The sequence below is a fragment of the Danio aesculapii genome, chromosome 20 (assembly GCF_903798145.1).
Source record: "Danio aesculapii chromosome 20, fDanAes4.1, whole genome shotgun sequence".
NCBI classification, from domain to species: domain Eukaryota; kingdom Metazoa; phylum Chordata; class Actinopteri; order Cypriniformes; family Danionidae; genus Danio; species Danio aesculapii.
Window position 1 is genome coordinate 6,675,500 of NC_079454.1, and position 16,975 is coordinate 6,692,474.

Consider the following 16,975-nt stretch of genomic DNA (forward strand, 5'->3'; position numbering starts at 1 on the left):
TGTTTAAGATATTTGTAATTTTATTTAACTTTTAGTAAGGTTTTTAAAGTTCCAGTTACTGACTATTGTCTTTGCTAATTGCCTTGTCAAAATGCTGTTATAATCATTTTATTGATTGACCTGCTGTTATCTTGTAGTTATAGAGCATTATGAACAAACGTAACTATTGAAGAATTTGCTTCACTTGGTCATATGGCTTCCTGCTTTATTAAAACCGTAATTGATTTAATCTTTCTAAAAAGCCAATATTTTTTTCTCTTGCTATTCGCAGTGCTGCTGCTCAGAATGCCGAGGGTGCACAGGCCGGTACAGGTCAGAAGCCTGGAAAAGAGCCAGCAACCAGCCGTCGGAAAGACGAAGCAAAACAAGCTGTTAAAAAACCCAAAGAGAAAGAAAATGCTTTGTCTCAGTTTGATCTCAACAATTATGCCAGTGAGTGTTCATCATGTAACCCTGTGTAATGTGATTAATTCCAGTCAAGTAATTAATGTTTTAATGATATAATTATACTATAAGTATTAATGTTCAAAAATTGAACAAAACTCATTTATCTTTTTATTTGATTCTTCAGGTGTAGTGATCATTGATGACCACCCAGAGGTCACAACACTCGAGGACCCGCAGTCTAACACAAATGATGATGGGTTCACAGAGGTTGTTTCTCGGAAACAGCAGAAACGGTTGCAGGATGAGGAGCGGAGAAAGAAAGAAGAACAGACTGTACAGGTGAGAACCAAAAGGAAGCGTTCTTTAATTCCAATATATTCCATGGATTGCACCATGGTAGTTGGTACACAAATCATTCAATGTCTTGCATGCATCTGTTCACATTCTGTGCAGAATTGGAGTAAAAAGGGCTCTGGAGAGAAGGGCAGGGGAGGTGGTGGTTCGAAACTCCCTCCTCGATTTGCCAAAAAGCAGCAACAGCAGCAAGGAGCGGCAGCGGGGCAGCAGCCTGCAGCCCCAGCTCCGCAGAGCCAGTCTGTTCCACAGCAGCCTCAACCACAGCCAGCTCTCTCTGTGCCACAACACAATCTTCCCACTTCTAACCAGAGCACTAGCTCACCCCAGCCTCTTGAGGGTGCTGTAGCACCTCTGGCCCCTCCACCTGTAGACTTCCCTGCTAAGAGTCAGACGCTCAACACCCTGGGTACTGAACTGTGGGAGAACAAAGTGGCTGACTCCACCGTTCTCTCTGATGTCAAGAAACGTAAGATCCTTGCCCTAAAGCAGGGGTGTCAAGCTCAGTTCCTGGATAGCCGCAGCTCTGCAGTTTAGTTCAAACCCTGCTCCAACACACTTAAGCTGCGGTCACACTGGACTTTTCCTCCCATAGACTTCCATTCATACGCACGCGAATGCGTCAGACCGGAAATGCAGTGTCATGTGTTAAGTTTCCCAGCTCGCTGCGGTGCAAAGTTAAAGCTTGGTGAACTCTGACCTGCGAAATCGCATCACTTGACTGCGTGAGACCAATTGAGGATTAAAACACGACCTCTCTGGACAGAAATTGAAAATATTGAGCAATCGTTGGCTTTTTTAAATGTCTATTTATCTTGTTTAATCCCGCCCCTTTTCGCAGCGCCATACGACAGAATTTCGCACACACAAAGCCCAGTGTGACCGTAGCTTCACCTGTAGTTTCAAACAAGCCTGAAGGACTTAATTAGCTTGATCAGGTGTGTTTAATTAGGGTTGGAACTAAACTGTGCAGAGCTGCGGCCCTCCAGGAACTGAGTTTTACACCTTTGTCCTAAAGCCATGCTTTACAAGACTTAGTACTTGATTAATTTGCTTGAATGTTTCATGAAAAATTCACTATTTTTTTTGTTTATTTTTTCCACGTGTTGGTTTATTTTTTTGATTTAGATCTGTATTTGATGGTTGCCCCATTTGTCTTTGTTGCAGTTGGACCTATCAGTCCTCCTCAGCCTCCATCTGTCAGTGCCTGGAACAAACCACTGACTTCGTTTACTGGCACTGTAACACCTGAGGTAAGAATAAGTAAATCAAGTCTGTTTTCCAGTAGGTTAAATGGATAGTTTACTCAATGTAGATTTACTTATCTTTCCTATACTTCTAATGGTTCCAAACCTTTCTTTAAAGTTTCTTTAATCTGTTGAACACGCAAAAAGATATTTTGAATAATGCTGAAACCATTGACTTCTGTAGGAAGAAAAACAAATACCTAACACTTAGCTGTTTCCAGCTTTCTTAAAAACATCATCTTTTGTGTTCAACAGAATAAAAAAACTCAACTCAAATAGTTCTTTGATAAAATTAAAACTTTTTATATTTTAATATACTGACCAACACACATTTTACTTGAGTGCCTACTCTTTTATTTGTCTGTTTTAGGGTGTGAAAGCAGGTGTAGAAAGTGGAGTTGAGCTGGGCATGGACAGCATCCAGTTTGGTGCCCCCTCTTCAGCAGGCAGCACTGACAGTGATGGAGTGCCTGCCCTGCTGGAGAAAACCTCTGACAATAAATTACCTGAGCCCAAAGAGCAGAGGCAAAAACAGCCCCGCGCTGGACCTGTCAAGCCTCAGAAGGTAGTTTTTTGCTGTATTTTCAAGTGAATCATGAAAAGTAATTTATAAGAGGCACAATATGTAATTTTCACTACTAGAGGGAGGATTTTCACAACAAACAATGTTGTTTTGATGACGCCTTGACTTAGGCTGTTTCTCAATATGTATTCTTCAGTGATCTTGTGTCCTTGTTAAGATTCTTCATATCAAGGACACGTCGATGCAGACTTGAGCGCAAAACTTGTGCGAGAAGTCCCTGAAGTCATTGCGACTGTAGAAAGGAGGTGTGAAGTGCAGCATTTTAAATAGATTTATTATTAAAGTTCAAAAATATAACTTCTTTATCTCAGGAGTTTCCCTAAACGAGACGGTGAACGTAAACATCACTATGAAAATCTTAATAGAGGCATAAACACATGGAGTGTATATTTGCTGAAATTCATATTAAAATCTGTTTTATTTGTATTGTGCAATGTATATTTATAATGTGTTTATGCAAATTACATATAGCGAAAAGGGGAAAACAAAAAGTCATTGTATGAATGCTGTAATGTATATAAAATTTTCTATTAAAAACGTGTGAAGGTCATGTGACCATCAGGAAGAACCAAGGAAGAACACCGCATCTCATTTCTCAGAGTACGAATTCTCTGTTCTCACAGTCTCCTGAGTTTGTTCTTCCGAGGTAACTTGGCAAGACCCGTCTCCATACGAACGCAAGTCCGTTCTCTACTTTCTTGGAATTAAGAAACATCCTTAGTGTGAAATCATGGGAGTTGTAGTCTTCATTAGATCCTACGGTCTCCTTCAGAAACCATGTTTATCATATTTGAACACTTATTACCATGGTAGTATAAAGCAGAGTAAGGCTGAAAGCAGTTTCAGTATGATGCTGGAGCAATTGCTAATGAGAGACCAAATCAGCGCAGCTTTTATTATGACAGTCCACTGCTTCCTGTTTTTCTGCTCATGAAGCAAAAACAGTTTTATGGTACTAAATATATATTTAGGGTTCTGTTAAAATGCTGCACTAAATGGTCCGGTATAACGCACAACATAAAGCATCTTTAATCTTGAAATTGAGGAGATGGTCCAAGCAGGGCATGGTCCAAGTCACTAATTAAAATTGCTTAGTTCTCTGGAATTAAACATTCCTTGAACCATTTGGTTTAATATAAGTACATAAGCCAGCAAAAAGATAGCACTGTTCTAATGGTTTTTGGATAAGTTAATGGGAATATTGTACATATTGTGCCTTTAAAACAGTAATGTTTTCAATAGTGACTGAAGAGTAACAGGATCTCACGTTTAACTTCAAAGTGATAAGCATGATTGTGGTCCCAGACTTTAGACATACCTGTATTTAAACAGTGTACATTATTTAAAACTAATTGTGCCTTCCACAGTTACCTGACATCCCTCCTCCAGAGCACAAGGAATATAAACCCGGTCCCATAGGTAAAGAGCGTTCGCTCAAGAACCGTAAGGCTGCCAAAGATGTGCGTCAGTCTGATGGAGAAGGCTTGGATAACAGTGGAACTGGAGCCAGTCGAGACCGAGACTCCAGCTCACCCACTAAAGACAAAGTTCCCGAGCTCGGTGGAGACATTGAAGGCATGATCACTGCTCCATCAGCAGAATACTCCAGCAGCTCTAAGGTGCGACATAATGTCCCGCTGCCTCACAATGTTTAAATGTTTTGGATCAGTATATACAAAAATAATTATAATTCCACAAAATATTAAGCTGCTGAACTATTTAATACAGTTATCAGCATATTAGACACTACCTCCAGGATTCCGCGGGGCTTTTTTTCAGAATTTTGCAGCCTAAAATGACTGTTGCTGCTGCTTTTCTTAAAATTTGCCGCAATGTTTGCAACCTTATTTGGTGATTTCCTGTTAAAATCCCAGTCAAAAGTCTTCATTATATACGTTTCTTATTACTCCTAGACTAATAATAATTGAAGTAATGGTAAATAGAAACAGTAGGATCTGTGAAACAGCCGTGAATCAGGTGTGCGCGGCAGATGCTGCTGATGTGAAAGCCGGCTCGCTGCTTTTTGCTCTTGCTAGCGCGTGTGCTGGGAAAAGAGGCATGACAAATGACATCATGGCTTGATTGAGGCATGACATCATGGCTTAGCAAAGGTTGTTTGCATCTGCATGGCCTTTGTTTTGGGTGAATCTGTGTTATGATGATGTCATAAAAAGCATCTAGAACCTGAATTTGCAGGAAATCTGCGGCATTTCAGAAAAATGCCAATTTGCTTGATTTTGCGAAAATTAAATCTCTCATCTCATTTTCATTCGCTTATCTGGGGCCGGTTCGGGGGGGCAGCAGTCTTAGGAGAGAACTCCAGACTTCCATCTCCCCAGACACTACCTCCAGCTCCTCCAGGGTGATCCAATGGAGTTCCCTGGCCAGCAGAAAGACATAGTCCCTCCAGCGTGTCCTGGGTCTTCTCCCTAGCTAGGTGTCCAGGAGGTATCCGAAATAGATGCCCGATCTATAAGGGTGCACCCTGCCACTCTGCGAAGAAAACTCATTTCGTTGTCTTGTATGCGAGATTTTGTCCTTTCGTTCATGACCCAAAGCTCATGACTATAGGTGAGAGTAGGAACATAGATTGACCGGTAAATTCGGTTCAGCTCATACTTTACCACAACGGACTGCTACATCGATCGCATCACTGCTGCCGCTGCACAAATTGTTTTTTTTTTCTGTTTTCTCATGATCTTGACATGAGAAAATTACATGACATAATATAAGTTGTGTTCTTGTTATCAAGGCTTAAGTTTTTTGCTATTATTTCAATTTTTTATTATTATTATTAATATTTATGATATTATTATTAATATTTTTTACTTATGAAAATTCTACTTTTGCTTTAATGCAAATTTTCAGCAAGTTATTTACTATTACTTAAAGTGGATCCCGGCCAAAAATGCGGTATGAAGCTACTGTATGCATGTCTATGGCAATCTCTTATAAAAAAGAAGAAAAATAGGTCGTAAACTTGAGAAATCAACTTTTGTTCTGAGATCACTAGAAAATTTTAATCATGATCGCGAGAAAATGAGAAAAAAAAAAGATAAAGCATGGTCTTGAAGGACTTTTGTACGTTCAAGTGTCAAGTCAACAATAATAAATTTTAGGTTCATTTTTGACATTTCTTGCTGGGCATTAAAGCATCTTTCTTAGAAACAAAAACATCCTTTCTGGGAGTATTTGAATAGGATATTACAAAGTAAAAGGATTTGTAAAGTTTTTTTTTTTTTTTTACTGACTGTGCCTTTTTATTGTGCAGGAGTCTGTGACTGACTACACAGTCCCGTCGTCCTCTTTAGCTGACAACGTCCCCACTGCAGGAACCAAGATGGAGGAGAGTCTTGTATCACCTGTTAGTGCTCAAGTGCTGTAATCAATCTTCATTGGTATAGTTGTTTTTTTGTGTGTGTGTGTGTTCTGATTTGTGTCCTGGTTGATTCAGGTGGCCCTCCCGCACCCATTGCCTATTCAGAGAAGAGAAGCCCTGCAGCAGAGCTCCAGTCTTGCTACAGTCTCTCCTGCCACTGTTGACCTCACACTCAAAGTAAAATGCACATACTCAATTCATTTGCTTCGCTGAATAAATGTAATATTTTGTCAATCCTGACCCATTAATCAAAACTGATAATATACAAGGACTAGTGATATCTTATTGTTTGTGATTTATAAAAATGTAACTATAGTAATAACCTTGTATAGTAACGATAAAACCGGAAATCTGCCTCTGCAGTCTGGAACTGGTTTGCTCAGGGCTGTTTAGTGTAAATAAAAAGTTCTAAGCAATAGATATACTACAGTAGCACGTGTGATGCTATTTTGCATGTGCGCTTTTAACAAACAGATTTGCTCATACTTAATTCATTACATAATTCACTTCATAGCAAGTTGAATGTTTGAAATGGTGTCTTTTTGTGACGATATATGTTTTAGATCATGGAATGTTGAAGAAGTTATAATTTTTTTACAGTATTCTATATAGTAATTAAAGCTAGGTCAATTAGCATTTCATTATAAAAATGCATTATTATTCTAAAAAACCCAGGACAGCTTTAAAGAGATATTTCACCCAATAATAAAATTGTACTCCATTTACTCAACCTCAAGTGGTTTAAAATCTAAGTCATTTTGTTTATTCATTTTTTTGGAAGAAATCTGTTAACTTGGTAGCCATTGACATCCGTATATTTTTTTCCTTACTATGGAAGACAGTGGCTACCAGTTTCCAACATTCTTCCAAATATCATCTTTTGTGTCTTTCTGTGTTCAACAGAAGAAAGAAAATCAAATCGGGTTGTGACATGTTAGGGGGTTAGTAAATGAACAGTTAACTGTCCTGTTAAAAATATAGATGGATTATGGGTCCGTTCTAATCGTGGATTATTCAATTTGCTGGATTTAATTATTGACGATTTGACACGATCCAGGATCGTTTCTTTCTTCGAAACTCAGTCGAGAGTTGTTGTCATACAAAGAGTTCTGGTAGCTCAAACCTGCTCGGGAGCAGGTTTATGTCATATAAACAGGATTAGATTGGGTCATTTCAAGCAAAGGTAATACTGAAAGTATGTACCGAATGCTGATATTTTCTTACAGTAGTAACCTATATACACCTATATACATGGGAAAATAGTTTAAAAAAATTATATATACATTTATAATAGTTAATAATATTTAATATATATATATATATATATATATATATATATATATATATATATGTATATATATATGTATATATACACCACGAATTGTATAAAATTGAGCTCACATGGATAATTGAATATTAATCAGATGATGTCTGTGCTGCAGTGCCGTCAGCCAATCGTTGCATTGCTGATCATGATTTCGAGGATGGATAGATCTGTCCTTCACAACACACACTGAGATCTCGGATCAGTTCATCCAGACATTTTAATCTGATTCGCGAACTTGTTTGAGGAACCAAATTAACCAGAGATCAGTTATCAAGATTGAAAGATTCAGGATCTGTTAAATCATGTAGATAATTTAAGCAAGGTACAAAGAACGGACCCCATATATTACCACAATCGTGTTTTTATTTTTATTAAGTTCAAGTGTTTTGATCATGTGCTCTGCCATAGATGACTAGCTGGCTTCTATGCATAAGTGGAGTTTTGTGGCATTATACATGAAACCAGTATTACATTGTGTGCTCACAATGCCCTATTTTTTGGTTAAATTTATAAATAAAGCAAATAATGGTTCTTTTTAAATTTGAAGGGGTTTTGATCTCTGTGGAGACATATCAATTATGGTCATTGATATTACCGCAATAGAGAACCAGAAGATATTTAGATTTTTTTTTATTAATTTCTATAGTCCAATAAGACTTAAATAAAACTTAAGATTTAAATAATTTAAATACTGTCTAGGTTAAAATGTGCAAAAAAAAGCCATTGGCTTGTTTCCATTGTGGTCCTTTATTTAAGAAAAAAAAGTGCAAACAACTTCAGCTCCACAACTTATCACAAAAAGATTCTCAATGTCAATGATAAAACAGCAACTTTTTGACTTTTCTTCTAAAAATACTATCGACTTGAATCGCTATTGCTTCTAGGTAATACATTCCAAGCAAAGAGGCTAATATACAAAAATAATTTCTTCCTATTTCACTTAATCTACAAGGATAAATGTCCCCACTGCTCACTCTTGTAGAATGACAGAACTTCCTCTCTCACTAAAACAATAATCTGACAATAATTTGGCACCATTTTCTATATAATCTTAAATACCATCACTAATTTCAATAGTTTTTTTTTTGTTTGTTTTTTTTACTTTTGAAAAATTGTAAGGTAGCTTTGTTCATATCATTCATCTCTATCAAGGAAATATTTTGGGTATTAGTCATACAGAACACTTTAAGCATGCTACCAAAAGCACATTTTCTAAACCTGCTTCCTTGTATGCTCTTGCAGATGGAATCAGCACGGAAGGCTTGGGAAAACTCACCCAGTCTGGTTGAAAAGAGCTCTCCTGTCACCTCCTCTGCTTCCCCCATCACTAGTGGAGGAGGAGCAGGTAGCGCCCCCTTCAACTCCTTTTCCAGTGCTTCAGTGCCTCAGATACCTGTGGCCTCTGTCACCCCCAGCACCTCCTTGTCCGGTACAAGTTCACGCTTTCTTTTCTAAATATATTGGGGTGTTCTGGTAAAGGCAGCCAGATTGACCATTTCTATTTTTCTGTTACACAGGATCCGCAACTTACACAACATCCTCTCTAAGCACCAAGAGCACATCGGCCTCTGACCCCCCCAACATCTGTAAGGTGAAGCCACAGCAGCTGCAGAGTTCAGGAATGTCCAGTACTAACTTTTCCCAGCTGGGCTGTGCTCCTTCTCTCCTCCCACCGCAGCAGCAACAGACCCCACAGGTGTTCGTTTCCCAGTCTGCAGCAGGTAATTTTATTTTGTATTTCACATTACCATCATGAATCAGTTTTTAAGTGCTGCTTGTGTAGTTTAATACACTTCCCATTAGGGGTGTGAACCTACACTGGTCTCACGGTTCAGTACAGTTACGATTATCATGCGATTTGGTTCAATTAGATATCACCGTGCATTGATGATGCTTTCCATACACAATTTGATATTTTACTTGGCAACACAAAAATTCTTGTATTGAAATTGAGATATTAAGGTTGGGCGATGTCGACCAATTTTACATTGTACGATATCTAATGTGAAACATCACTATGGATGATGGCATCGTCGTCATAGGTGTCGGTGAATTAATTATTCATGAATAATTCATTCATTCATAATGGATTATTTGTAGCCTACCGTTTCAACTACCTGACCCGCTTGGTCTTTTTTTTTTTTTACCCATAACCAAATCATAAATAAATAAAGGTAAGTTACACACAATTTACCACCTGTCAATCACTTTTTCTGTGGGACTCTGGCATGAATAGGCGTGATATGCATAGAGTGATCTGTGTCATTATGATGGCGTCGACAAACATGGTTGGTTAAAAAGGTGCACAACCAACAGGAACCAACCAACCAAGTACAAGCGTGAAAGCGAAAGATTGAAGCAGTGTACTGAGGCTGTGACACGTTACTTGATAGATTCAAAAGACCGAAGAGTCGTTAAATAGAAACAAGATCAATTAAATATTACGTTTAACAACTATAGTGAGACGCGATCCAGCGGTATATCCTTGATAAACTGTGCGATGTGCACTGCTCAAAGCATCCGCTGCGCTGGTGCTCGGACGAGCGTGTGTGGTCATGCGATGTGCGTTTTCAGCAAGTGGTACAAATAGTGTAAATGGAGAGCTGTGCAGAAATTGTAGGTAAAACGCCAGTGTGGATGTGGATCGTTTTTGTTTAAAAATGGCGTTTTAATACAAAGTTGTGTTAGTGTAAACAGGGCCTAAGTGTGTATTTTTCGCGAGCGGGTTTGCGAAGGAGGGCGGGGCATTTATTTTAACATACTATGAATTCCCCTTTTTCGACAAGGAAAAACTTTCTAAATGCTAACTGTTGCTTTTCAGTCATGTATATATCATTCCTTGGACAATACACTTAGTACTGCAGCATAACCATGCCCTGCCCCCTTCAGTGAGAATTAGATCAATTGGATATGTTGTGAAATAGGGCTGCACGATATTGGGAAAATCCAACATTGAGAATTTTTTTTATTCTGTGAGATATATTGTGAAATAAATACAATCTCACTAAATGTGTTGAATTACTATTTGGAAAGAATTTATCATTTTAGATTGAGTGGGATGATTCTGTAGTGCAGTGCATATGCATTAAATACAAGAAACTATGTACAAGCATAGACAAGTGCAATAAAGAAAAAGATACAAATTAAACAAACGCCAATTTATTGTTTTTCAAGGAGTCTAACTGTATTCAGGTAAACAATAATTGAATAATCCAATGTAAAATAATTCTGCAGAATCTTTGCTTTATAAACAATTCAATTGTTATTCATTTGTCAAAGTTATAAAAGGTACAATTTATTATGCCTGAATGCTTTTAAAACAATCACAGTAACTATGGAAGGCCTTGTGAAATGATAAATTATAATCCAGTCTCAACATTGCATATACTTCATGGAATTCATAAAAGAAAACTCAGGAATACTATACAGGCCATACAGTACACAGAAATGGTGCTGAAATTGCAGTTTCTCCAAGAGAGTCTTTTGAAAAAGTAATTGATTCAATTGCTTCTAATCATGTAGGTTCTGCAGCTCAGATCCCGGCCTTCTACATGGACACCAGTCACTTGTTTAGTGCACCTCACCCTCGCCTGGCTCCTCCCTCCATAGCACAGCAGCAAGGCTTTCAACCTGGACTTTCACAGGTATAAATCTCTCCCACCAGCCGGTAGTCTCATTTTCCCTCATGTTCTTGATTGACATTCTGGTCTCGTCATAGCCCACAGCAGTGCAGCAGATCCCCATCCCTATCTACGCACCTCTGCAGGGGCAACATCAACATCAGCATCAACATCAACACCAACACCAACATCAACATCAACATCAACACCAACACCAACACCAGCATCAGCACCAGCACCAAGCCCAGCTGAGCCTCAGCACTGGACCTCCGGTGTCTCAGCCTCAAGACCTATTCAGCTCCTCCATACAGCCCTACAGGTATCACTAAGAACTCTTCAGCATCGATCATGTTATATTTCAGTACATTTAGATTGTTTTTTTTTGTTTTAACACAAGAGAGAAACAATAGGTTGTTTTCAATTACGTGGTTCTGGTGATGTGCAAAATTCTGATGGGCAGCAGGAAGTAAAAAAACTGAATGGTAGACATGGGGGAATATGTCAAAGGAGATATAAATAGAAAATAACTACTTATGTTGGGCATGATCCTTATATCATGAAGAGGAGCGAGTTTTCTACAGAACTAAAATATGTTTGTCTGTCATCGAGGCGGTAGATACTGTATGCTATTACGTTGAAAAAATACTAGTAAATACTAATAGTGTTTGGAAGCATACTAATTACTTGAATTAAACTGCTGTAGTAATTATATTGTTGCTGTGGTACAAAACTGTAGTAATAAACGAATTATTCAACAGACTTCCGTTTTCTACACTATAATTATACACCATCACAATGCAGCAAATTTTACACTAACCTTACAGTATTTATTACAGTTTATCAGTTTACTATGCTACAGGATTCTGTAGCATTCATTAACAAAGAGTTGTACACATTATACACTTTATTATGTGGTTCAAAAACATGTTTATTATAAATGACTATAGTATAGTTTTTTCCCCATGTGGATATCTTCCAGACGTCAGAAAATAACACATAAAAGCATACAAAATCGGGGACGCATCATCTACATTAGTATTCATTTATTTTTTGTAAGGATGAAAAGGTGCTCCACAATAATAACAGTCTAGTTTTGTTGCAAGTGTTGCATTTCTTTTTTGTTCTGTCGATGAACTTACCATTATCAAATATTCACCGCTGCTGTGCATATAGACATAAATGTTTCGTTTGTTTATTCTGACGAAACGCCATTAAAACATTGATTATTGCAAAACTAGATGGAGATTTCATTACAGCGATTACATGGCAGGGTACGTTATTTATATTCTCCTGGATTTTGTATAAGTGTGGTGGTGTTTGTTTCTGATTTTTATATAACACATGAACATATTTATACACAGCTGGGTCTATATATCATCTTTATTGGTGCTTTCAAACAAATGATCACGTTCAAAATGTTTTGGATGTATTGAATAAATGTTTATTACATGGCGCCTTTTCCGTTTTTCAGCTTTTTTTTTTTTTAAGATTTATTTTTTGGCTATTTTGCCTTTATTAGATAGGACAGTATTTAGGACAGGAAGCGAAGTTGGAGAGAGAGAGAGGGGGGTAGGGTAGGGAAATGTCCTTGAGCCAGGATTCGAACTCGTGACGCGCTACTGCACCATATGTCGACGCGCTAACCGCTAGGCTATTGCGCCGACATTCAGCCAGTTTCTTGAACTTTCCCCTGTTTATGAGCAAAAACTTTTGGAAGTCCATAAAAGCTGTTCGGCATTTCTTATTTGGACCGATTTAAACCATTATAAGCAACATAAAAGAGAAACATTTGATGTTCTGATAGCAGTTCTATGTAGAAGAATCACTTCCTGCCCTCCATCTGAATTTCGCACGTCATCAACGTCATGTGAAAACAACCCATCAGAGAAGAATTCAGAGAAACAATCTCCATCCACACTGTACAACTGGAAATGTCCTATGAGCATTCACCACAACAAGCAGTTGGTTGTTTGCTTTCCGGTTTGTTACTATGCAGTAGGGCTGTGACAGAAAAATCATTTGAGGAATTGGTTCTGCATCATTTGAGATTTTCAAAATGCACTTCGATTTGTCTCTTGAATCAATTCTGAGCTTGGTTTTTAACAGCAGATGGCACTCTAGGCTTTACAAACAGCTGCATTAATCATTTTTACAAATACTACTTGAACTTAAAATAATCCTTAATACAGTTAGGAAAGGTTTAAGCCAATTCAAGTGTGTTTTCCTCATGAGCATTGAGTGTATGGTTAAAAACTAGCCCAGAGCACCATCTGCTGCAATCTCAGAATAGTTTCAAATGACACTACTGATACATTTTGAAAACATCATAATCAATTTCTCATCACAGTTCTACTAGTCTGAGACCGGTTGAGGAAAAAGTAAAATGTTGAGCACATTATGAATTATTCATGTGGTTATACACCTCCACCTTGTTATTGTTTACATTAGTTGCCCAATGGTCATATGAGAGGGATTGATGAATAAAGGAAAGCTACACCAGAAGACCCAATCACGTAGCAATAGTGCATAGCCACAGCTCTGTATTCAAAACTCTCCTTTTGGTCTTTTCCATTTATACTGGAAATTTATATTCATGGGACGAAAAAAAACAGGAAACTGCAGCCACCAGGTGTAAATGCTTTCTTACTATGTGCTTTTCTGCATTCACAGGTCTCAGCAGGCATTCATGCAGAACAGCCTCTCCCAGACATCTCCCATGATGCTGTCTGGGACTCCGCTGCACAGTTACCCTGGAGTGCAGCCCCCAGACTTGGGCAAGCCTCAGTCCAGCTTGGCCTTCCAGCAGACTTCAAACACCCAACACATCCCTATCCTATTTGAGCCCCAGCTGAACCAGCCTTCTGGCATGGGAGGATCGCAGCTGATAGACACTCACCTACTGCAGGTCAGAGATTAGTTTTTGTTGCTTGTATACTAATAGGTTTTTCTTCTGTCAAGTTATTCGTCCTGGTCTAAAGTGTTTTCTTTGTGTAATCTGCAGCGTCAGGGATTGGGTCAGCACTCAAACCTGTACTCTGGGCAAGTCCAGCAGCAGAGCAGCTACTACAGCTCAACACAAAGCCCCAGCTCTGCCCTGCAGCAGGTGACCGTTCCAGTGCCTGGTTCACAGTTGTCTTTACCCAACTTTGGCTCTGGTGGAGGTCAGCCGCTCTTGGCTTTGCCTCAGTCTCTTGCGCCGACTCCTCCTCAAGCGCCGCCTCCCAGCCTCAACAGACAGCCGCCCAACAATCCACCCTACCGCGGCCTCATTGGCCAGAATACACACAGCATGATGCAGCCTTCCAACAAGGTTTGTGTGTAGATTCAGTATTACATGAATATACATCATACTTTTATTGCTTGACTTTTTTTTTTTTTCTTGCTTTTTTTAATTTACTGCACTTAATATACTCTAACCCAGTGGTTCTCAAACTGTGGTTCTCAAGCTGCGGGCTTCCTTCTAGTTGTACGCAGAGAAATACTGAATAATGAAAGAAAAATAAATAACCCTGAAGCGTACGATCACATCGGTGTGCTTAGAATGTTTACTTTAGTTTATCATGTCATCTGAAAATCAACCCGCTTTGGCGCAGAGCCAGAGAAAGAGGTGCACAGCACTTAGCAGAAACACACTTAGAGAAGTGCTTTTGCAGATCAGTGCTGTTGTGTTGGCATTTCAGTTACTGCAAACTCAGGAATCTTATTAGTAAAATAATTTATATAATATATTTAATATATATATATATATATATATATATATATACACACACACACACATGCATACACACACATACATACATACACACACACACACACAAGTTATTTGTTTTATAAAGCAGTGTGGCTTTTAAATAATTAGTTTCCTCAGATTTAGGCTAATTTATTTGGATGTGATTCTAATAGACAGAACATAGACTCAAGCAACTTTGCCTCGCTTGAAACCTGGAGCTAGAATATAGCCTGATTAAAGTTAGTCTATGTGTGCACCAATCCCACGTCAATCTCACGTTTCATCCTTCCCTCAACAAAACCCCAAGATACTTGAACTCCTCCACCTGGGGTAGAGACTTATCTCCAACCTGGAGATGGGATACCACTCGGTACCAATCTGTATTTTTTTTTATAAGCAGGTTGCTCTTGTTAGTTTATAGACAGATCAGCTGATCAACGTGGCTTCAAAACGCTCCAGTGTTCGTGTGTCTGCGTGTTTTTTTAAAATTGCGGGTTATAATCACACAAAACGTATTAAAAGGTAAGTGAATTATAACAGCGCAAACTTTTCTGTAACCGTAGTAGTGCTGTGCCTTATTTGTTTACCACTTTAAGATTACGTGCTGACTGACTGTCTGGCTGACTGACAGGTGCGTGAGGCCAGCAAACACGACGTAAAGCCGTTTCACTTTACTTCAAGACACATGAATGGTGCTCTGTGGGTCTATTGGTGACATTCATAAATATTCCTAGCAAATCAAATAAATCTTGGAGACATACTTGTTACATAAACGCACTAAATCGTACTTCAGCAGCGTTTATTTGAGAGCTCACAAGAAGATCTGCACTTGAGCAGTGTATATTTGAGGGAGCGTGCAAGAAGTTTTGTGCACGAGCAGAGGACATTGGCGCGCAAGCAAAGAGATTCACATGCTCATAGGCTATTACGTAAATGTGATCTTGACTTAGTAATACTGCGCTCACAACATTTGTCATTGAAATAACGCCACAGGTAGTTGGTAGATCTGTGTAAAAAAGGGCCTGCCGCCACAGCTGGAAAAAATCCTAGAGGAAACGCTGATCTGTGTTTGCACTTGATGAACAGCGGTGAAGAGAGGTAAACCGATGACTTTCTTGTCCAACCACAGTCATGTCTTTTGAGCACATGAACACAATGGCCAGTCAGCTATGCTCAATAACGCACTCCAAATTGGTCTGATGTTATCAAGAAATGGAAGCTAATATATTTGACCACCATAGTTTCTAGTTATTCATGCTGATTAACATTGACGATCAGTTTTCATGGGTGACATTTCTAAAATTGCACATGGTCCATGTTGAAATATTTTCTTTATATGTTGCAGATGTGTGAGATGGATCTGAAACTCTTTAGTGGTGGAATTGATGTGAAACCTGGAACTCCACCTGTCAGCGCCAGGAGCACCACCCCCACCTCTAGCCCTTATAGGTGTGTATGCCAACGAACTAATGCCAACAAATGCAGATTTCAGTGTTGCCTTGCATCACATCACCTGGCCCTTGAACACACCACAAGACTACAGCATAACCAACTTACTTGTTGCTGCTAGAACATCCCTTATTATTATTGGACCAAATTAGTTTATTGACAGCTTCCTCCTTTGTGTTCTCAGGGCGAGCTCCACAAGCCCCAGTAGTCAGTCTAGCAAGATGAACAGCATGCTGTATCCAAAACAGTTCCAGACGGGATCTGCAGGAATGCGCATAGCCCAACACTTCCCAGGACAGTTCAATCCACAGGTCAGCTACTACAAACACAAGGGAAAATTTTGTTGTCTTGATTCAGTTGTGCAGTTTAAGCAATAATAGATTTTCCTGTCTCTTTCACATGTTCAGATGTTGTCTCAGGCCAACATGGTGTCTCCACTGGTACGTCCACCCCATGCAAACTCTTTTCCTGGAGGGGTGCAGCGTTCAGCCATGGGTCCACCGATGTCCTCTAACCTGACCGGAGGTCTGATGCCCCATCCCAGACCTCAACATCCTCCACGAGGCCCTTCGGGTCCACCTTTAGCGCCCCGTGGCACACAGGCTGCCCTAAAAGCAGAACAAGACTTAAAGGTGGGAATTGTGATGACATTTAAGCAAACAGTGACTTCGATTTTTGAAAATGGACGTTAAGGCTTTGGATCTTAAGACATGCAGATTTTCTAAATTTCAATAGATCATGACAGTGACTGTGGACAATATTGATATTGTACACTCTTCAAAATACAGTGAATATTTACTTTTTATTGAATCATTTAGAGTGCTTTTTAGCAATATTCATATTGTATTTGCTGTGGTGGTCCAAATGCTTGGACGTTTAATTGGTTAATAAGCTTAATA

General features: G+C 39.0%; 1 protein-coding gene across 2 annotated transcripts in view; it reads left to right on the plus strand.

Moving 5' to 3' along the window:
* Positions 1-16,975, plus strand: part of prrc2c (proline-rich coiled-coil 2C) — a 46,181-nt gene that overhangs the window by 26,020 nt on the left and 3,186 nt on the right. Inside the window, exons 16-32 of one of the 2 annotated variants that reach the window (XM_056481608.1) lie at positions 272-432; positions 572-726; positions 841-1,210; positions 1,909-1,994; positions 2,359-2,553; positions 3,939-4,190; positions 5,843-5,947; positions 6,026-6,127; positions 8,520-8,706; positions 8,795-8,998; positions 10,800-10,921; positions 10,996-11,216; positions 13,568-13,802; positions 13,899-14,207; positions 15,973-16,076; positions 16,261-16,387; positions 16,484-16,708. In XM_056481608.1, coding sequence (XP_056337583.1) covers positions 272-432; positions 572-726; positions 841-1,210; positions 1,909-1,994; positions 2,359-2,553; positions 3,939-4,190; positions 5,843-5,947; positions 6,026-6,127; positions 8,520-8,706; positions 8,795-8,998; positions 10,800-10,921; positions 10,996-11,216; positions 13,568-13,802; positions 13,899-14,207; positions 15,973-16,076; positions 16,261-16,387; positions 16,484-16,708 — 3,160 coding nt within the window. The remainder of the gene's footprint in view (positions 1-271; positions 433-571; positions 727-840; positions 1,211-1,908; positions 1,995-2,358; positions 2,554-3,938; positions 4,191-5,842; positions 5,948-6,025; positions 6,128-8,519; positions 8,707-8,794; positions 8,999-10,799; positions 10,922-10,995; positions 11,217-13,567; positions 13,803-13,898; positions 14,208-15,972; positions 16,077-16,260; positions 16,388-16,483; positions 16,709-16,975) is intronic. The other variant, XM_056481609.1, reaches the window with a different exon arrangement.